Below are 22133 nucleotides of genomic sequence, written 5' to 3'. Positions count from 1 at the left end.
GTTTGCTTCAGAACTAAAATGTTAAGAAAAGTTTCAAAGAGCCTAAGTTTAAAGGGGGATAGAAGAAACTGGATTACTGTCCTTTTAGATGTATAAAGAAAGCCTGAGGGTGTGTTTTTACCTTTAAGAAAGATCAGGAATGCAGAATCTTGGTTTTGGACTTTTTGAAGGTCTCTTATGTGTTAAGAGCTTCCTTAGGTCTTAATTCAAGGGATGTTCTGTTGTCTAAAGTCTTTTCTTCCATCTGCTTATGAGTTGAATTAAATAGGTGTTTAAAAAAGTTTTTAACAGTCTGAATAAAAATCACTTAAACCTCTCGTCTTCACTTGCATGATGTGTGATGTTAAAATCCTACTAGTTCTGTAATTACTCAGTCTCCCAGGAAAAGCAAGCTAGACCTAAATCTCAATTTCTGTTCTTGTGTTTTAATACAGAAGCTTTTTGCGGGGGATTAAGGGTGGGGTGAAAGCAAATTTTGTCTCCATTTTACAACGTGCGGACGGGAGAGAAACACATGCCCCAATTACTTCCTGTCTTTCAGTTCACCTTTAATACCACACATAACCAAACTTCATGTGCTATGCTAACTGTGCCATTCTTATGAAGCTTTAGAATGCTTAAAAATATGAAAGCTGCTGTATTAAAACCATATTCTATAAACTGATAAATAGGAATAGTTTAGGTCTTGTCTGCATGAGAAAGCTGTACCAATTTAACAACAATTGTGGGTTTAAAATGAATTTGGTTAATCCAGTGCAAAGAGCTACATGGACACTCCTTTTGATTTAAACCAACCTTAATTTTGCCTTGGTTGAAATCAGTTGGGAAATGGTTTAAACTAAAATAGGTGGCCATCCTGGGGTTAGCACTAATTTTAAAACAGATTTAAGTTAAATTACTCCAACTTTGTCCTGTAGCCAAACTGTAGATGAGAGTCTAAATATCTTAGTGACGTTTGCCAATATATATTTCACAAATGGTTCTACCATCCTCAGTAACGTAGAAATTTCCATTGGAATACATCAAGCGGGTATTTCAGATTGGCCTAACTTTTTAGATAGTATTTGTGTCTCTGCTTCCATTTCTTGATAGATGTGCTAAACTTGCCACATGAAATATCTAACTAACAATCAGTCTATACTAGAGCATTGTGATAAGCTTCTTCTGAAGAGGTTTTATGGAAGCAACCATTGTTGCTAGGTTTAAGGCCCCTCTGGTGATCAAAGTCTCTTCTCACTGATACACTGATCTCCATATACCTTTGGTGAAGCAGTTGCATGCTCTGTCAGGAGGGCTGTCATCTTGTTTCCTTGTGTAATAGCACTAAATCAGTCCTGAGACTCTCTTTTTTTTCCAAGTTACTTTCTTTTGTTACTCGATATCCAGCATGGCCTGTCTTAGGACAGTATTAGTCAGCACTGTTATTGCTCTGCACAACACATGTTCAGAGTGGTGGGCCCAGTCCCTGCATTTGTTTTTTAAGGAAACAGACTCAAAGAAATGTCATCTAAAATGAAACTCAAAATTAGTTGTAATAAATGTGACTGGAGGTTTCTGTAGTGAAATTGTGAGTGGAGGCAGACTATATGTGAAACCACAGCTGAATTCGTTTGTGTTGGAACCTCCGAGTGGCAGCATGGATATACTAATTTTTGGATACATATTAAGTCCCAGCTCCAACCCTCAAAATTAAGCTCTCATACCTGTAAATAAATAAATAGTTTTATATTTAGAGGCACTAGTTCCTTGTTTCATCTCATTGTTTCATTTATAACAATTAGATTTTTAAGAGTATAGAAGTTATTTCTCTCAATGCTTGATACAACGTCTATTAACTAGTTATACATGCTCACTGAAGAGAAAATAGACTCCTTTTCTATGAGTTGGGCAAAATAGCTCAGTTACTAATGTAAGTAATTTTGCTGACTTTTTCCTTTGATGGAAGCATGTGTTTGCCACAACATTTTAGAGCATCCAGCTGTCTGGACTGCTTCCCCCTTTAGATGCTTCTTAAAATATCATATTTATGTTTTGACTCTGGATTAAGCTACTGATAACTGAAAGAGTCCTTTAGCTAGACTTAATGTGTGTATTTAAAGGACTGTGGAAAACCAATTAAGATTGTACTTTCATAATGAACAAAAGGTAGCTCAGATCAGTAAAACTCACTAAGGCTGCCTTATGTCGACTTCAGTCTGTAAGCATCGGCACTAAAATGCCCCTCCTGCCAATGTAAGTTGCCCACTACACCGACTTAATAACTCCATCTCCGTGAAAGGGGTAGCGCGTAAGTTGATTCAGTGTCTGTGTAGACACTGAGGGTATGTCTACACTACCAGATTAGTTCGATTTAACTTAATTCGAATTTGTGGGATCGACCTTACAAAGTTGAATTTGTGTGTCCACACTAAGGACACTAATTCGACTTTGTGAGTCCACACTAACGGGGCAATCGTTGACATTGGAAGCGGTGCACTGTGGGAAGCTATCCCACAGTTCCTGCAGTCCCCGCTGCCCATTTGAATTCTGGGATTTCCCCACAATGCATGCTGGGGGGAAAAATGTGTCGAGGGTGGTCTTGGGTAACTGTCATCATTCAACGTGCTTTCGGACGTCTCAAGGGGAGATGGAGGAGCTTACTGACTCGCTCGGATCTCAGCGAAACCAATATCCCCATTGTTGTTGCAGCTTGCTGTGTGCTCCACAATCTCTGTGAGAGCAAGGGGGAGACCTTTATGGCGGGATGGGAGGTTGAGGCAAATCGCCTGGCTGCTGATTACGCTCAGCCAGACAGCCGTGCAATTAGAAGAGCCCAGAGGGAAGCGCTGTGCATCCGGGAGGCTTTGAAAGCTAGGTTCCTCAGGGAGCAGGGTAACCTGTGACTGTTCAGTTTCTTTACAGAGAAGCTGAACCTGCCCCTGCTTCAGTTACTGTTGACATTCTGTAGTTACATACCCCGTTCACCACGTTTTCCCCCCTTTCCAACACACGTTTAAAAATAAAGTTAATGGAACATTGTTAATTAACAACGTTTTCTTTATTAATGAATTCGCGTTAAAGGGTTGAAACAGGGACACAGACTGTGGTGGGTAGGGTGTGCAGTGATGTTAACACCGCTTCTACACTTGAGGAATGATAGGCTCCTGCTCCTAGAGCGGTCTGCAGTGCCGGACTGGTTGTTTCAATGGAGCCTGCCATTCCTCCTTTTTGGGACTCTGTGTGCGGGGGCTATGTGACCTTGTGGCGGGGGAGGACGGTTACAGATTCCCCTGCTGCGTGGCTCTATGGTCCGGGACAAGGACTGCTGCATAAGTTCTGTAACCGCCCTCCCATGCCACAAAGTCACGTACCCCCACCCACACAGAACATGGAAAACACCTCCCAGACCGACCAGGGTGCCTACTGACTGCACTGTGTGTGTGACCTGCTGTTGATCCTGCCCCCGTGTCTGTACCCTGGTAAAGGTGACTGTCTTATGCAATTAACAACCCCCTCTCCCCCCCCCCCCCTTCACAGACAGTCTTCTGTAGAAAAACTTGACGGAAATAGTAATTAACAGCAAACTACTTTTAATAATCAACTACACAGTTAGGGGATGAAACTGGGATTGGGGCTTCGGTGAGCCAGGAAGGGAAGGACTTCTCAACATTTAGGGAATGAGAGCCTTCTTGTATTTGTGCACTCTGCAGGGGTGCAGTGACAGTTTTCACGGCCCCTGTTGCCCCTCCTTCTTGTTACTTTGGGTGAGGGGGGGTTGGGACTTTGTGGCGGGGGAGGGTGATTTCAGATACAGTGCAGGGGGGCTCTGTCCTCCTGCCTGCGGTCCTGCAGAACATCCACAAGGCGCCGGAGCGTGTCAAATTTTCCCTGGGCTTTTCCTGTGTGGCTGGTCAGAACATCCAAGCTCGGACTGCTGTCCAGAGTGTCAGAGTGGTGCACTGTGGGATAGCTCCCGGCGCTACTAAGGTCGATTTCCGTCCACACACAGCCTAATTCGACATAGCCATGTCGAAATTAGCGCTACTCCCCTCATCGGGGAGGCGTACAGAATTCGAACTAAAGAGCCCTCTAGGTCGAACTAATTAGCTTCCTGGTGTGGACGGGTGCATGGTTAAGTCGAATTAACGCTGCTAAATTCGACATAAACTCCTAGTGTAGACCAGGCCTGAGTTGTTTACATTGCCTGTTGGCCCCTGGGACTGACCGGTCAGTGCCCCCACAATATCCCACACTGTTAGTTAAATCCATGCAAGCCCTTCTGGTGAAGACACACACTGCTGACAGAAGGAGCATAGCGTGGACGTTACCAATTGAAGTAATTACCGTGGTGGCTGTATGTCAGCTTAACTTTGTAGTATAGACATGCCCTAAAGCAGTGGCTTTCAATCTTTCCAGACTGCTGTACCTTTTTCAAGAGTCTGATTTGTCTTGTGTACCCCCAAGTTTCACGTGACTTAAAAACTACTTGCTTACAAAATCAAACATAAAAATACAAAAGTGTCACAGCACACTATTACTGAAAAATTGCTTGCTTTCTCATTTTTACCATACAATTATAAAATAAATCAATTGGAATATAAGTATTCTACTTACACTAATGCTTTTTATGTAGCCTGTTGTAAAACTAGTCAAATATTTAGATGAGCTGATGTACCCCCTGGAAGACCCCCAATGGGTACGCATATTCCTGGTTGAGAACCACTGCCCTAAAGCATGAAGTAAGTATTGCTGGAGAAGTCAAGTAGAATGGTAAAACAAAAGTGCAGGTCATGTTGGCTTGATCGTATGGATAGAAGACTAGGGATGTCCAGATTGGTATAAAAATACTGTAGACTATGCATTGTATTAGTATTTCTGCACTGAAATTTGCTAGCAATAGGAAATTCATCCACTAGGGAGATTTACAAAATATCTAGATATATTTTGTCACCAATGCACAAATAATTTACTGACTAATTCCCAGTAAGATTAATAGGCATTAATAGGTAAATCACTGGTATTCTTAAGTTAAGACATATACATGTATTGCCTTGCATATTCAAGAGTGATTTTATTCACCTAAGATATTAGATATTTTCAGTATCAGAGGGGTGGCCGTGTTAGTCTGATGAAGTGGGTATTCACCCACGAAAGCTTATGCGCCAATACTTCTGTTAGATATTTCCAGTTAATGGAATGAACAAATAATGTTCTTAAAAACCAATTCAGATAAAATGAGATTTTATATTTAAATTAGGGCTGTCAAGCAATTAAAAAGTTAATCACGATTGATCATGCGATTAATCACACTGTTAAACAATAATAGAATACTATTTATTTAAATATTTTTGAGTGCTTTCCACATTTTAAAATATGATTTCAGTTACAACACAGAATACATCTACCCTGATTGAATTGGCCTCATTAGCACTACAAAAAGTAATTTTCCCTCTGTTAATATTCACCCCTTCTTGTCAACTGTTGGGAATGGGACACAGCCACCCTGATTGAGTTGGCCTTATTAGCACTGACCCCCCACTTGGTAAGGCAACTCCCATCTTTTCATGTGCTCTATATTTGTACCTGCCTACAGTATTTTTCACTCTATGCATCTGATGAAGTGGGTTATAGCCCATGAAAGCTTATGCCCAAATAAATTTGTTAGTCTCTAAGTTGCCACAAGGACCCCTCATTATTTTTACAGAATACAGTGTGTACAACGCTTAATTTATATTTTTGATTACGAATATTTGCACTGTAAAAAACCAGAAGAAATAGTATTTTTCAGTTCACCTAATACAAGTAGCATAGTGCAATCTCTTTATCATGAAAGTTAAAGCTGTAGAATTATGTACAAAAAACGGTTTTATTTTTGAATGCAATGTAAAATTTTAGAACCTGCAAGTCCACTCAGTCCTACTTCTTATTCTGCCAATAGCTCAGACAAAGGAATTTGTTTACATTTGCAGGAGATAATGCTGCCCGCTTCTTGTTTACAATGTTACCTGAAAGTGAGAACATGCATTTGTATGGCACTGTTGTAGCCAGCATCAGGAGATATTTACATGCCAGGTGCGCTAAAGATTCATATGTCCCTTCATGCTTCAACCACCATTCCAGAGGACAAGCATCCATGCTGGTGACAGGTTCTGCTCGATAAAAATCCAAAGCAGTGCAGACTGAAGCATGTTCATTTTCATTATCTGAGTCAGATGCCACCAGCAGAAGGTTGATTTTCTTTTTTGGTGGTTTGGGTTCTGTAGTTTCCGCATCGGAATGTTGCTCTTCTAAAACTTCTGAAAGCATGCTCCATACCTCATCCCTCTCAGATTTTGGAAGGCATTTCAAATTCTTAAACATTGGGTCGAGTGCTGTAGCTATCTTTAGAAATCTCACATTGGTACCTTCTTTGTGTTTTGTGAAATCTGCAGTAAAAGTGTTCTTAAATTGAACAACATATAGCTGTTTCGGATGATGACACAGCACAACATGAAATATGGCAGAATGTGGGTAAAACAGAGCAGGAGACGTACTATTCTCCCCCAAGGACATGTTACAAATTTAATTAACACACTTTTTTAAGCGAGCGTCATCGGCATGAAAGCATGCCCTCTGAATGGTGGCCGAAGCATGAATGGGCATATGAATGTTTAGCATATCTGACACACATACCTTGCAATGCTGGCTACAAAAGTGTCCTGCAAATGCCTGGTCTCACTTTCTGGTGACATTGTAAATAAGAAGAGGGCAGCATTATTTCCTGTAAATGTAAACAAACTTGTTTGTCTTAGCAGTTGGCTGAACAAGAAGTATAATCGCAATTCACTTTTTTTGAGTTAATCATGTGAGTTAACTGTGATTAATCGACAGCCCTAATTTAAATGATGATAAATATTCACTTCTTGCTGATATTAGTTAACAGAGTAAATCAAGATGATATTTTGTAAACCTTTCTCTTTATCTTATCTAGTAGTATCTTAGCCTAATGCAGTAGGTGACCTTCTGGACTGTGTCTAAAACGAAAAAGTAACACTTAGTCTGCATTTAGAATCCCGTTTGTGGTAATATGCATTTGGTTAGAGTGGCACTTCACTGCATTGCAGAGGGCAAGGCTGCCTTCCTTTAGCTTCACTTTGGCATACTAAATATCTGGAAGCTTTGTGAGAAAGTAGCATTAAACAGGAATGACTTTTCTTACAGTTTGTGGTGATGGAGAAGCCTGTATAAAAACATTTGTTTCCAAAAGTTAAAACTTTTTGAAAGAAAGCCAGGTTACCAAATTAAATGGTGGTTCATGGCAGACTTTTCTTTTTTGGTGGTCAAACATTGTGCATTGTGTGACTGACTGGGCCAGGAGTGGCCAACCTGAGGCTGAGAAGGAGCCAGAATTTACCAGTGTACATTGCTAAAGAGCCACAGTAGTATGTCAGCAGCTCCCCATCAGTTCCCCCTGCTCCCAGTGCCTCCCGGCCACTGGCAGCCCCCTTGATCCGCTCCTCCCAGTCCCTCCCCGCACCTCCCGATCAGCTGTTTCATGGCATGCAGGAGGCTCTGGAGGGGAGAGGGAGAAGCTAGGGCATGGCAGGCTCAGGGGAGGGGGTGGGAAGAGGTTAAGTGGGGGCAGGGCCTGTGGCAGCGCCAGGTGTTGAGCAGTGAACACCCCCCCCCCCCCCCAACACATTAGAAAGTTGACACTTGTAGCTCCAGCCCCAGAGTCAGAGCCTAAACAAGGAGCTGCAAATTAACTTCTGAAGAGCTGCATGTGGCTCTGGAGCCACTGGTTGGCCACCCCTGGACTAGGCTAACTGTAATGTGCTCAATGCTCTATTTAAGACGACTGCATCCTAAAAAAAAATAATAATAATAATTGGAGATATACCTGTCTCCTAGAACTGGAAGGGACCTTGAAAGGTCATTGAGTCCAGCTCCTTGCCTTCACTAGCAGGACCAAGTACTGATTTTTGTCCCAGATCCCTAAGTGGCCCCGTCAAGGATTGAACTCTCAACCCTGGGTTTAGCAGGCCAATGCTCAAACCAATGAGCTATCCCTCCCCCCTCCTGAAGCTTGAGCTAGTGCTGAACACTGTTGCTTACCTCTTAAATGGTGGTAGGGTGTTAGAGCAAGAAGCAAAGGTGTTTTACTCCTACCTGACTAATGGTCTTTTAGGTATAGTTTAGTGCTCATCAAAGTATCTTCTGATCTATCTGTTGGTAACTACCTCACCTACTGTGTCCCATTTTTGTGGTTTAATTTGACCACAATGCTATGGTTGCTAGCTATCACCCAAATCAAACTTTTGGCCAAGCAGCATTATATTATTGGGAGTTCAGGAAATCCTTAGTTGGAGAATTAATTTTCTGTGTCAGGGCTAATGTTGAACATCTTTTTCACCTTTCCATTAAAAAAAATTAACTACTTTGTCTACCTTTTTTAATTGTAGAGTTTTGAGTAAAATGGGCTGTTTTGGCAGGAGGTGACTTAGATTAATAGATTCTAGGACTGGAAGGGACCTCGAGAGGTCATAGAGTCCAGTCCCTTGCCCTCATGGCAGGTCCAAATACTGTCTAGACCATCCCTGATAGACATTTATCAAACCTACTCTTAAATAGCTCCAGTGATGGAGTTGGAGTACGAGTGGCTGTAACTATCTGTCTGAGGCCACTGTCTATAATTTATCTTGCATGGTAGTTTGCATGTTATCCTTACTTTCACAAGCCCACAGCTTTCCAGAATAAATCCTTTGGGCTGAACTCTTCTGTGCTCAGTTTCTGAAAGTGAATTGTTTCAGAAGCTTTCACTATCTGTTTTATCTTTCAATCAGAACTTTGTCACCGTCAACAAATGATGGTTAAAGAAACGTTTAAACCTAGAACACAACCATGCTATGTATTTGTTTTTCTGCCCCTCCCCTCCTTTTGTGCCTTCCTGTTTTGGTTACTATTAGTGATTCCTTTTGATGGCTTTAGTTGACTCTGAAATTTAAAACTGACAGGACACGAAGTAGTGGTTGAATCCAGATCTCCAAACAGCTTTTCATAGGAACATGAAATATGCTCAGTCATATAGAAATAATGAAAATTCCAGAGATATGAATACATTAACTTTTAGGTCTAGGTAGACTTGTACTAAATCTTATATGTAAGCAATAGAATTTTAAGACCAAGTTTGCTGTTACGAGGTTGGATCCAACAGGCCTTTTTCCAGTATTTAATAACTTTAAAGCAACTATTAGGTCACATTTAGTCCAAAATGTACATCTAGTTAAAAACAAGCTTTTTTTTTAGTTGTTATTACAAAATCAAATGTGTGTCAATTTTTAGAATTCTAATGGAAACGGTTCTTTTAGACAAACATTCCCCTTCCATGGACAAATATAGTAAAATTGTGCAAATCACTGAAAAATAAATTAAACTTTGAAAATTCTTCCAGTTATAATAGCCTCAGATGGTATTAAATATGGAGCCAGGAAAATTTTAAGATTTAACCTATATTACCTTTTACAATGCTTCTATATAAAACAGCATTTTTCAGACTGGGGTCTGCGGACCCAGGGAGGTCCGCCAGCCCCACTGATCAACTCCTCCCCCTCCCTTTGAGTGCTTCCTGCATGCTGGGGAACAGCTGTTCAGAGGTGTGCAAAGAGGTGCTGGGGAGTGGAGGAGCGGGGGAGGCGCTTGGAAAGAGGGGGGCAGTGGTGGGTAAGAGGTGGGGTGGGGATGGGGTATTGTGGGTGTGGGGTTGGGTCTGTGAAAATTTTTAAATCAAAATGGGGGTCCTTGCGTTGCTAAAGTTGCTGATTTAAAACCAGTATCCCGGTGTTGGCTTTACTGTCTCTAAGGGCTTGGCTACACTTGAGAGTTGCAGCACTGGTGGAGGCTTTCCAGCGCTGCAACTTAGTAACTGTCCACACCTGCAAGGCACATCCAGCGCTGCAACTCCCTGGCTGCAGCGCTGGCTGTACACCTGGTCTGCTTGGGGTATAACGAGTGCAGCGCTGGTGATGCAGCGCTGCTCGTCAGGTGTGGCCACACACCGGCGCTGTTATTGGCCTCCAGGGTATTAGGAGTTATCCCAGAATGCTTTTAACTAAATTACTCTCTTTGTTTTGTTATGCTGCCTCTCTTTGGGCTTGGCTACACTTGCAAGTTGCAGCGCTGGTAGAGGCTTTCCAGCGCTGCAATTACACCCCGTCCACACCTGCAGGGCACAACCAGCGCTGCAACTCCCTGGCTGCAGCGCTGGCTGTACACCTGGCCAGGTTGGGGTGTAGCGATTGCAGCGCTGGTGATCCAGCACTGCTCATCAAGTGTGGACACACACCAGCGCTTTTATTGGCCTCCGGGGAATAAGGAGATATCCCAGAATGCTTTTAACTAAAATTACTCCCTTTGTTTTGTTATGCAGCCTGTCTTTGTTTTGTTGTGAACCTCCGGAGCTCCGTTTCTACCGGAGCTGCTTATCAGCTCCTGTTTGCTGTGATCAATCTGTGAACAATCAAATGAGATCCTCCTCCCTGTTGTGAACAGCTCTGTGGAGCTCCTCCGTTGCCGCTGCTGCTATCTAAAAAACAAACATAGCTCCTGTTTGCTGTGATCATCTGTACCTGGCTGTAAACAATCAAATGAGAGGCAGGCAGGGAAACAGCGGGGAGTCGTGCAGGCTGTTTGCAATTAAGAGTTAAGACTAAGGGGTCAGAAAAATGTTCTGATTTTTCAAGTCAGGAAGCTAAACACACAGTGTTGGCTCCAAAAATCCCCTCTCTCTTTCCCCCCGCTCCCTGTCACACTAGACCCCACTCCACCCCCCTCTTTTGAAAAGCACGTTGTGGCCACTTGAATGCTGGGATAGCTGCCCATAATGCATCACTCCCAACAGCGCTGGAAATGCTGCAAATGTGGCCACACACCAGTGCTGGTAGCTGTGAGTGTGGCCACACACCAGTGCTGCTCCTACACAGCTGGATGACCAGCGCTGCAAACTACCAGCGCTGCAAACTGTAAGTGTAGCCAAGCCCTTTGTTTTGTTGTGAACTCAGGGCTCCGGGAGCTGCTTATCTAAAAAACAAACACAGCTCCTGTTTGTTCACAGTCAGTTACAGATTGATCACAGCAATCAAATGAGAGATCCCCCTGCCTGCCTCATTCACAGCAAGGTAGTGGGTTGAGTGTTTGCTTGAGGATAGAAACAGCGGGGGCAGTGGGGAGAAAGGGAGTCCGTTGGAGCAGCTGCTTATCTGGTCTGCAGGCTGTTTGCAGTTAAGAGTAAGGGGTCGGGAAAATTTTCTGATTTTTGCAAGGCAGGGAGCTGATACACAGTGTCGGCTCCAAAAATCCACTCTCTCTCTCCCCCGGTCCCTGTCACACTCCACCCCACCCCCCTCTTTTGAAAAGTATGTTGCTGCCACTTGAACGCTGGGATAGCTGCCCATAATGCATCACTCCCAACAGCGCTGCAAATGCTGCAAATGTGGCCACACTGCAGCGCTGGTAGCTGTGAGTGTGGCCACACACCAGCGTTTTCCCTACACAGCTGTACGACCAGCGCTGTAACTCTCAAGTGTAGCCAAGCCCTGAGTGAAGACAGAGAAGTCCTTTGGTGTCAAAAGTTTCATCGTGGATTACCCACAGATGTAGCGCTAAGTAGTAGGGTTAGTGACAAAATATAAAAGGGGGAAACATTCACTGGAAGTTTTTGTCCTTTGGGGACTAATTTTTCAGTAATATATTTTGATTCTTGTAGTTCTTCTCCAACCTTAAATTCAAGTGACTAATACTACACAAAACTAGTTTAAATCTTATATTCCCAAGATATGTGACCTCAATTTTAAGAACTGACCGGTGACTAAAATTAAAAAGCCCTGTTCTTTAAAATAAATAGGTTACAACCTGTAACTAGAATATTCTTTGCAGTGATTATCCCCCAAAAGAAAATTTGAGTGTTATGATTTTTGTGGTAGTCTTTTTGGTATTATGACTATCAGGATAGTCTTTGGTTTTGTGTTTTTTTGTTTTTTTTTTAAACAAAGTTTTGACTTGAATTTTGGTTGTTCAAGGCAATATCTTTCCCAGTATGTTGTATTTCACAAACATTAATCTGAATTGCGTGGACAAGCACTCCTTTTAATATCTATACATTGTCTTAGTCTTCAAAGCTTTATAGCAGGGGTGGCCAACCTGTGGCTCTGGAGCTGCATGCAGCTCTTCAGAGGTTAGTATGCAGCTACTTGCATAGACCCAGACTCCGGGGCTGGAGCTACAGGTGCCAACTTTCCAATGCTCACTGTTCAACCCCTGCCTCTGCCACAGGCCCTGCCCCCACTTCACTCCTTCCCCCAAGGCCCTGTCCCTTCCCGCCCCCCTCCCTGAGCCTACCATGCCCTTGCTCTTCTCCTCACCCTCCAGAGCCTCCTGCATCCTGTGTAAGGCACAGGGAGGGAGGAGAGGCGTGGATTGGTGGGGCAGGGGAGCTGATGGGGGACTGCTGACATAATACGGTGGCTCTTTGGCAATGTACATTTGGCAAATTCTGGCTCCTTCTCAGGCACAAGTTGGCCACCCCTGCTTTATAGCAATTGGTAAAGATTTTAGTGTAGATTAAAGTGTTGAATCCATAATTACAAACGGCTTTATAATGAAAGCTGGTTATTGTTTTAGGTCTCTGTAATTGTCTTGGGATGACTACCTTGTTCTAAGAATTGCTAAATTAATTCTAAAGGCAGAAGGGGAATTTTTGAAGTTTGAAGAGAAGTTATCATTTGACTTGAGTTACAGGCCACTAAAAAGCAACGAAGAGTCCTGTGACACCTTATAGACGAACAGATGTATTGGAGCATGAGCTTTCGTGGGTGAACACCCACTTCGTCAGATGCATTCACCCACGAAAGCTTATGCTCCAATACATCTGTTCGTCTATTAGGTGCCACAGGACTCTTGGTTGCTTTTTACAGATCCAGACTAGCACGGCTACCCCTCTGATAGAGGCCACTAAAAATTACTGCAGTTTGAAATACTAACTCTTGTTGACCATTGTTTGTCTTCTAGCTCTATTATTAATTTCTACCACTTCAGACTTTCCATGTAATCTTCTTTAAACTCATGCACTTGGTTGTCTCTAAAGAAAATAAGTTGTATTTATGCAGAGGGTTTTTGTGGCAGGGAAGCCCAGTCCTGCTCTCAGTAGTGTCAGGAGGAGTTGTCATTGACTGGACAAGCTCGCTGGGTGAATAATTGTTGGTGCATTTAGTGTACTGGATGAGGTATACCCCATGTGATATGGAATGTGTAGGATCCATTGATCTTGAAAGGTATGTTTGATCATTATAGCAGTGGAGATATGTCTGCAGATTTGCATCTGTTATGGCAGGGTTTAGTGCTGCTTTGGGTTGTTGTGTCCTGGTCTGTGGGGAACTTGCTTCTGATGAGCATGGAGAAGTTTGGGGGTTGTTTGGAAGGCCAGAAGAGTGGGTTCAGGAAAGATTCTTTTTCAGGATGGGGCCCCTATAAAGTATGAGTTGTAGTTTGATGCCCTGTATGTGTTTCAGAGTGGGGTTTTAGGTGGTTAGTGGGTTTTTTTTCCCCTTGTATTGAAATAGGTTCTTTTGGGGTATTTTGGTGGCCTGTTCCATGATGCAATCTACTTCTCTGGTGGAGTGTCCTTGTTTGGTGAAGGAAGTTTTAAGTGTGTTATGATATATATCCTGGACTGACTTCTCAGAGCATATTCTGTGGTATCTGAGTGCCTGGCTGAAGATAACAGCTTTCTTGGTGTGTTTGGGGTGGTTACAGGATTTATGAAGGTAGTTGTGGTGATCCGTGAATTTCTTGTATATAGTTGTCTGTAGGGTTCCATTGTTACAGCTGTTTGTGATGTCCAGGAAGTTGGTGTTATGTGGGAATGTTCCTGAGAGACTTTAATGGACCGGTGAGGGTTGTTGAATTTGTGGTGGAAATCTGTGAGGTAGTTTAAGCTGTCTGTCCAGAGGATAAAAATGTCTTTGATGCTTTGTGGTGCATTGATCCAGAAGTTCTTTTCAAAGGTGGACCATGAAGAGGTTGGCATATTGCAGTGCCATCCTAGTACCCATGGCTTTTCCCATGGTTTGGACAAAGTGTTTCTTGTTGAATGTAAAATGGTTATGTGAAGATGAAATGCATGAGTTTGGCAATGTATTTGGGGTGTATATCTGAGGGTTGTCCATTGTCTTGTAAAATTTGAAGCAGGCATCTATGCTGTCATTCTGAGGGATGTTGGTGTATAAGGAAGTGTGAATGGGTGAATATCTGTACATAGCTAGCTTAGCACTGTGCACAGTGATGAAAGTGTGTGAATGGGTACAGATAATCCAGCTCAAGCAAGTACGGATAATTCAGTTCCAACTCAGTCTTGATAAATGGATTGTGCTTTTTTTTTTTTTTTTTGCATGATTTCCTGTTTTATTTTGTTTTCCCTCCAGTGAGTGAGCACATGTGATTTTTCACTTTTGAGGTGGTCCCTTCTGGAGTATGTGAGGTGAAGTAAGTGGTTCCTCAGTTTCTCTGAAGTGTGTCTGCAGAGCTAGTCAGCATATTTAGAGTTGTATGTAGTGGTCAGAGGGTTATAGATTGGGCCCTACCAAATTCATGGTCCATTTTGGTCAATTTCACAGTCATAGGATTTTTAAAATTTTTTAAATTTCACAGTTTCAGATATTTAAATCTGAAATTTCATGGTGGTGTAACCCTGGGGGTCCTGGCCCAAAAAGGGGTTGAGGGGTTTGCAAGGCTGTTATAGAGGGGTCGCGATATTGCCACCCTTTCTTATATGCTGCTTCTGGTGGCAGCATTGCCTTCAGAGCCGGGCAGCTGGAGAGCAGGGCTACTGGCCAGGTGCCCAGCTCTAAAAGCAGCACTGCCACCAACAGCAGCAAAGAAGTGAGGGTTGCATGGTTTGGGGTTGAGGGGGTCATCACTTTTTGGGGGAGCAGGGACAGCCTTATGAGTGGGCAACTGACTGTGGTCAAGGGGGTGCTGTGACCACTTTAATCTCTGAGGGCTGGGCCTGGAGCCGCAGAGGTTACCAGGCTGGGGAGGGATGTCAAAGCTGCACTTCAGGGCACTGTGGCACACTCTCCCAAGATGCACTGTGCAGTCTGGACTAATTCTTAAACATTAAGAAATGTTTCATTACAACTATCATGGTCTGGCACACACCTTGTTAAACTCTGGGATCTTTGAGTTACTAGTACAACCCTTTTAGCCCCTCTAAGTTTCCTCTCAGGACACTTGCCTATAACTATCAGGCGATCCTGGCTGCTTGTCATAACTCTGTTTCAGGGACCCTGCAGGTCTCTTCAAAACTCTGATTGACTGACTCTGACTTCTGAAAATTTTTTGGAAAAAAAAAAAAACACCACTGAACTTTTATTTAACCAGAATAAACATAACAGCAGCTTTCAGTGGTCCTTCTGCTGCTTACTTGCAGAAGGAAAACCTAATATTTTAAGAGCCTGGTAGTACTTCCTGTCCTGATTGCAGTCTGACTCTCCAATCCCCTCAGTCATCCTGTTCCCTCTCTCCTCAGGAGCCAACTGATGACCCTTCAAATTCAAAACCTCCCAAGTTGCATAGGGGCAGTCTAGGTAGAGCTTCAGCCGAGAGTCCAAACTTCTGTGTACCCAGCAGCATACATTCTTTTGGTTTCTGACTAACCTCATACTCTATCGTAAGATAAGTGTTAAACAATTTCGCTTTAACATCTCCCATTGTACAGGTTAACTGTACACGCAAACCTTAATTCTGACCCAAAGTAAATCGATTTCACCAATATAAATACAACATACAACCACTGAAAAATGAATGAGTTGTATGTGTGCATTGAAGCATGTTGATCAGTCTCAAATCATACCATATAGTCATTACATAAATCAGTGTATAAACATTATTTGCAAGAAATGGCAGAACACTTTGTTGCAAAACTGTTATAAATACATTGAACTTTAAACATGAAAAGAGAATACTTAAATATTAAAATCAAGATCACAGAAATAACATGGGTCAGAGTTATGGCAGTTTTCTTTTTGACAAAATAGGCATTTATTTGTTTGATAAGTGTGTTTATTACGTTGCCAGTGTATCATTTAGGACAGGGGTGGGCAAACTCTTGGGCCTGAGGGCCACATCTGGGAATAGAAATTGTATGCTCACAAAGTTGGGGCTGGGGTTTGTGTGTGGGGGGAAGGGCTCTGATTAGGGGTGTGGGCTTCGGGGGGGCAGAAATGAGTTCAGGGTGCAGGAGTGAGCTCCAGGCTGCGGTGGTGGAGTGGGGTGTGGGGGAGGGCGTGAGGGCTCTGGTTGGGGGTCTGGGCTCTGGGATGGTGCTGGGGATGAGGAATTCGGGCTGTAGGAGGTTGCTCTGGGCTGGGACCGAGGGGTTCGGAGGCTGAGAGGGGGATCAGGGCTGGGGCAGAGGGTTGGGGTGCAGGAAGGAGTGCATACTCCAGCTGGGGGTGCAGGCTCTGGGGTGGGACTGGGGATGATGGGTTTGAGGTGCAGGATGGTGCTCTAGGCTGGGACTGAGGGGTTCGCAGGGTGGGGAGAGGGGATTAGGGCAGGGGGTTGGGGTATGGGGAGAGGCTTAGGTGCAGGCTCTGGGCAGTGCTTACCTCAAGCAGCTCCCAGAAGCAGCAGCATGTCCCTTCTGTGGCTCCTGTGCGGCCAGGCGGCTCTGCATGCTGCCCCGTCTGCAGGCATTGCCCCTGCAGCTCCCTTTGGGTGTGGTTCCTGGCCAATGGGAGCTGCATGGGTGGTGCTTGGGGGGGGGGGGGCAATGTGCAGAGCGGAGCCCCCTGGCTGCCCCTACACATGGGAACCAGAAAGGGGTCCATACCGCTGCTTCTGGAAGCCACGTGGCGCGGCCCCTGACCCTCTTCCCCAGCTGGAACGCTGGAGGGGGGCCATGCCGCTGCTTCCAAGAGCTGTGTGGAACAGCCCCAACCCTGCTTCCGAGCTGGAGTGCTGGAGCGGGGCACGCCCCAGACCCCGCTCCCCAGTGGAAGCTCGAGGGCCGGATTAAAACGGCTGGAGGGCTGGATTCTGCCCGCAGGTTATAGTTTGCCCACCCCAGATTTAGGAAGTACTTAACTATTTTTGTTTTGTAAACTAAGTGATAAGTGACAGTTAGCAGTTACCTAATTAACTACATTAAACATTTTGCTTTTGAAGAGTATTGGTTTGACTTTACCAAGCTTGGTTTTGGAGTCTCATTTCATTTGGAGTTGCATCTCTGTCAGTTTAGTGCAGTGCATAAGATTTTAGTTCAGGACTGAGCTTGGTTTTTCACTCTTTGGGTTAGCAGGAAATGAACACAAAGGAATTAGAAGATATTTGCCTATCTGGCTTAACTCTTAAGTCACCAGCAAAAGAAATGTATGTGCGCTCTTCTTGTGTTTTGATGTATAGAGGTGTCCTACGTTAAATATGAGGAATGTTAAGTCTGGTCTGGTCCTTCCTGATTTACTTGAGGACTTAATAGAGTCACATATGGATTGGCAGTTTTCTCAGCCCATAACTGCAGGGGGGTAGGTGTTGAATCCTAAAAGGTTTTTCTGTCAAATATTAGGAAAATGAATGTTAGCAAAAATAAAGGCTTAAACAGCATAAATAAAAATTGCCTCTTCCCAGTTAATCAGGTTTCACTTTCTTGGAACTTGTGATGTATTTCTCTGGTTCTTGTTCTTTAGAGTTTCCCAGAGCAGATAGACCCTGAGTAGTTACTGTGAAAAACAAAAATGAAAAAAGCTTCGAATTGTCTTTATGGACCATGAAACTAAACAGGGCACACACACCTAGTTTTTTTTCTTTGCAGGTCACTTTCAATGCTGATGCAAAGTAACTTTCTGGTGGTTGCAAGAAAGGTCACTAAGATGTGCATTATAGTAACAGAATAAATGAGATTAAAATATTTCCTCCTTGTAAAAGTATATTTTTAAATGTAAAATGAGTTCAGATATTTGTATACAAAGTCATGTCAGTTTGCACCTTCTGTTACAATGTAATTTCATATAAAATAGGTATTGTGACAACACGGGAGGAACCGTAACATAACTCTCACTTCTCTTGTGCTTAACGCTTTATGACTTGTAGTACACAAAACATAAAAGCATTTTTTTCCCCCCTAGGGCAAACTTGATGATTACCAGGATCGAATGAACAAGGGAGAGCGCCTTAATCAAGATCAATTGGTAAAAATTGCAACTTCCACAAATCTCTTTTAGCGGGCTGTCAGTGCTTGATTTTTTTTATTAGTTTTTTAATATGAACTCAAATTTAAAAATAACTGAGTAGATCTGGCTTCAGCTATACTAATGATTGAAAAGCTACAACGATATATTTTGTGTGTTGGTATTTTTGTTTATTTAGGTTCACAATTGTTAGTATACTGTGGTGAAAACTGAGTTAAATATTTAACAGTACTATTGAAATTGATCTGTTGTGGTGCCATAATTAAGGTTATGTTCTGTTTCACACCTAAAGCAGGAGTTCAGCCTCTTTTATAGGAAAACAGTGTAATGACCAAAAGTTCAGCACATAATCTCATAATCAAACTTGAATTTTTGGGGGAGTTTCAAGAAAATCTATCAGTTAAAATTTGGCTCCCAAATTCACATTTTGAGACCCATAATTTTTTGGACCCTTCTGTCTTAAAAAATACAAACTGAACAATTTGTGCATAGGTGATAATTTAGGCCTCTCTCGGCTAATATAAATTGGTTAATTAACAAGGTGAAATAAATTAACATTGACCATAACTGAATCCTTATGTGCTATAGCTAGCTGAGGGAAAATATGATTTACATTTGATGTTCTCATTCTTCATAATATGTGAAAGCTGCCTGGTATGATTTAAGAGAGGAGTAGCACACCATCTTTCTCATATGCCCCATTAATGTTCTCTGGGTCTGGAATTGAGGGCTAACCTGATACATGGAGTTAGCAATTTGAAGAGGATTTGTTACATTGGTAGATCTTTTACAAAAGAAGGGCAACTTTGTTAAAGATTAGGTCTTCAGCATAACAGCTGCTGCTGCTTTGATGAAGACCTAGATCTGAACCAGAGCTGCTGACCTAGCTGAACAATCTCCTAAAACAGGATTATCATCTAAAGTTTTGTCTACACTGGAATGTTGTCAGCAAAACTTCTGTCATTCAGGGTTATTTAACCCCCCTCCCCCCCCGCCCCCTTGTCATGACAGAAATTTTACTGATGAAAATCGCTGGTTTGAACAGTGCTTCAGCCCCCTCCAAAAGCATTTTACAAGCAGCAGCTACACTGTGAGCATTTTAGCGGCATGGGTGTAGCGGCACAGCTGTGTCGCTAAAAGGTGCACAGTCTAGATAAAGCCTAAATATCTTGTTGCTTTGTCACAAATACTGTTCATGAAACTGTTAAGTAGAGCAGTTTGAAAACATGGGCTAGCTAGTTGACTGGGCCACTTGATCCCTTGGGCCCCACAGGCTTAACCACCTTTTGGACCACACTGGCTACTTGACAGAAGACAATGACTGAATGTGAAGACAACCAAAGACTAAACTCTACAGGCTAAATTTTCTGGGGTACTTAAAATATTTTCTCTGTTAAAAAAAATTACGAATATTTTCACTTTTGGGGGAAAAACTTTCAGATAGTAATGCTTTTTGTTCAGAAATTTTCAGCTAGCTCTGTTGCTGTTCATAATCAGGAGTGGAGCTTTTGGGGAAATGAGAGAATTTCATGAAGAGCATGATATTTAATATTGTAATGAGTACATTCGTAAAGATCCTATCTCTGAATAGTGCCATTACTTCACTGAATATCCACATTTAGTTTTCAGTGGGACTTTTGCTTCTGAGTCACTTGAGTGGTGATCTTCAAAATCACTTATCTTTAAAACAAACCACCTGAGAACCTAATTACACAAACACTGCCTTGTGTCAGTTAAGCTAGCTCTATGTAATACACCTAAAAGAACTTAAAGCAAGGGAGTGGAAAAATTAAAGGCAACAAATTATACATATCCTCTATTCCTTCACCTGAGAGAGACATCTCTGTTAGCAAAATCATAATTCATGAAAAATGCTCCACCATTAACTCTACCCCAACAGGGATTTCAGCTGTCTAGTGTCCCCTTCCTCAAACTTGTGTGTAGAACTTCAGAGTTTTGCAAGAGTCTGGCCTGGTTTTGGTGGAAGGGATGAAGGAATATAAATGTAAGATGTGAGCAAATGTTTAAAATTGCTTAGGAAGGAAATTGTCTACCAGGATCTATTGCTTTAAATAATAATTATTTTAATCATGATTTAAATCAGCAAGCAGGAAACCTTGGTTTAAACCATCTGTTTTAATCTTGTTTTGCATTTGTACTTTGAACTTTTTCTTAAGAAAATAACTTTCTCACTGATTAGTATAAACATTAAAACATGTTAATTTGCCATTTAAATATACCATTTGCACTACATTTTGCACTTTTTGCTAACCTAGAGGATTTATTATGTCTGCCCACAATTACTTAAGCAATTATACTGCTCATCCATTATTCAGAAATGGTGAATGACACTTATTTGCCAGATAAATTTTTATTCGGGATTTGTCAAGTTGCAGTTGGATGGAAATTGAAATTATATTAAAAATACGCAAACAGCATTTTAAATTTGTCATTAGTTAAATAAAAGTACCTTAAATGCACAGGATATTTAAGAAGTTTATAAAACATATTTTGTGTTTTAGAATTAACTGATTTTTCAGCAAAGGATGTATTAACATATTGTTAGTGAATGGACATATTGCCACCATCATGATCACAATGCCTAAAGATGCAGATAGGTCACCAGTGGGGAGGAGTTGGTGTGTATGTGGTTTCAAAAGTGCCTGTGCAGCAGGGTCGATTGATTTTTAAATAAGCAAGTGCCTTGAAGTAACAGCAATTTTAATTCCCTTTTCCATTTGTACTTCAGTTATTTTCAAATGAAAGGTGCTAAATAGAGCCTTTACACTAGATTTGATACATTTTTGCTACCTAGAAAGGTACACTGTAACTACACCTCTACCCCGATATAACGCTGTCCTTGGGAGCCAAAAAATCTTACCACGTTATAGGTGAAACCACGTTGTATCGAACTTGCTTTGATCCACCGGAGCGTGCAGCCCCGCTCCCCAGAGTACTGTTTTAACATGTTATATCCAAATTCATGTTGTACTGGGTCGCGTTATATCTGGGTAGGAGTGTATATACATTTAAGTGATTAGTTTAATATTTTCAGATTCCTAGTAAGTGGGGTGGGTAGTGTGTATAGTATGTTAGAAAATGGTGAATGATATGTTGCTTATTTACAAGTTAACTTTGCTCATGATTCATGTTAAGCTGCATTAGGACGGTAACTGAAATTTAATTAAACACAAAATGGTGCATAAAATGTATATTTATTAAGCAAGACAACTTTAAATGTTTTGGATACAAAACTTGTCTTTATTAAAACATTTCACATTTTTTACAACTAAATGATTTATAAAACAAAGGGATTGACTGTAGTCAGTGAATTAATTTGATTTTCAGGTCAGCCTGGGAAAAATTTCAAATATGCCTATGTTAAAAGTGACTGGAGCTGAAGTTCCTGCTCGCCTATGTTTCATGAAAGTGACAGTCTTCCAAATTACTTAGGCTCACTTATTGTGCCAAATTTATAAAGCTTGACCCCAAAAGATTTTCTGCTGGTTCTTTCATTAAATAGACAAGCAGCCTTTAATGTTTTTGATAGAGGCTTATGTATTCAGCCTATTTGTTTTTTTTTATTTAAATGTTTTAAGAGATTATAAGAAGTTCAGGCCTTAACAACATATCTTAATTCAGATTTCATTTTAAATAGGTTTACTTTTAAAAAGAAAAATGTATTATTTAAATAAAATCAATTTAAAAAAATCATTTTTAAATTTTTTGTTTTAATCCACCCTGCAATGCAGGTTGGGCATCTAAATCTCACTAGTCACATGTCTGCATCTTATGTACTCAAATAACTTTTGAAAATCTGGCCCCATGTCCTTCTGGTTTTTAGAATTAGTAGATCTCATCCTCTCCCACTTGATTTTTTTATTCATAATTTGGAAGAGGAAAACAAACTTTCCTGCTTTTTCAGCTCCCCAGTTT

At 41.9% G+C, this 22133-nt stretch overlaps 1 protein-coding gene across 3 annotated transcripts in view; it reads left to right on the top strand.

Annotated features, from left to right (window-relative positions):
- Nucleotides 1-22133, top strand: part of CAPRIN1 (cell cycle associated protein 1) — a 77938-nt gene that overhangs the window by 4464 nt on the left and 51341 nt on the right. For all 3 annotated transcript variants that reach the window (XM_039537817.1, XM_039537814.1, XM_039537816.1), the window contains exon 3: nt 18135-18197. In XM_039537817.1, the coding sequence (XP_039393751.1) occupies nt 18135-18197 (63 nt within the window). The remainder of the gene's footprint in view (nt 1-18134; nt 18198-22133) is intronic.

The sequence above is a fragment of the Mauremys reevesii genome, linkage group 4 (assembly GCF_016161935.1).
Source record: "Mauremys reevesii isolate NIE-2019 linkage group 4, ASM1616193v1, whole genome shotgun sequence".
Lineage (NCBI taxonomy): Eukaryota > Metazoa > Chordata > Testudines > Geoemydidae > Mauremys > Mauremys reevesii.
The sequence above is the reverse complement of the archived record's forward strand: the minus strand, read 5'-3'. Positions and strand labels throughout refer to the sequence as shown.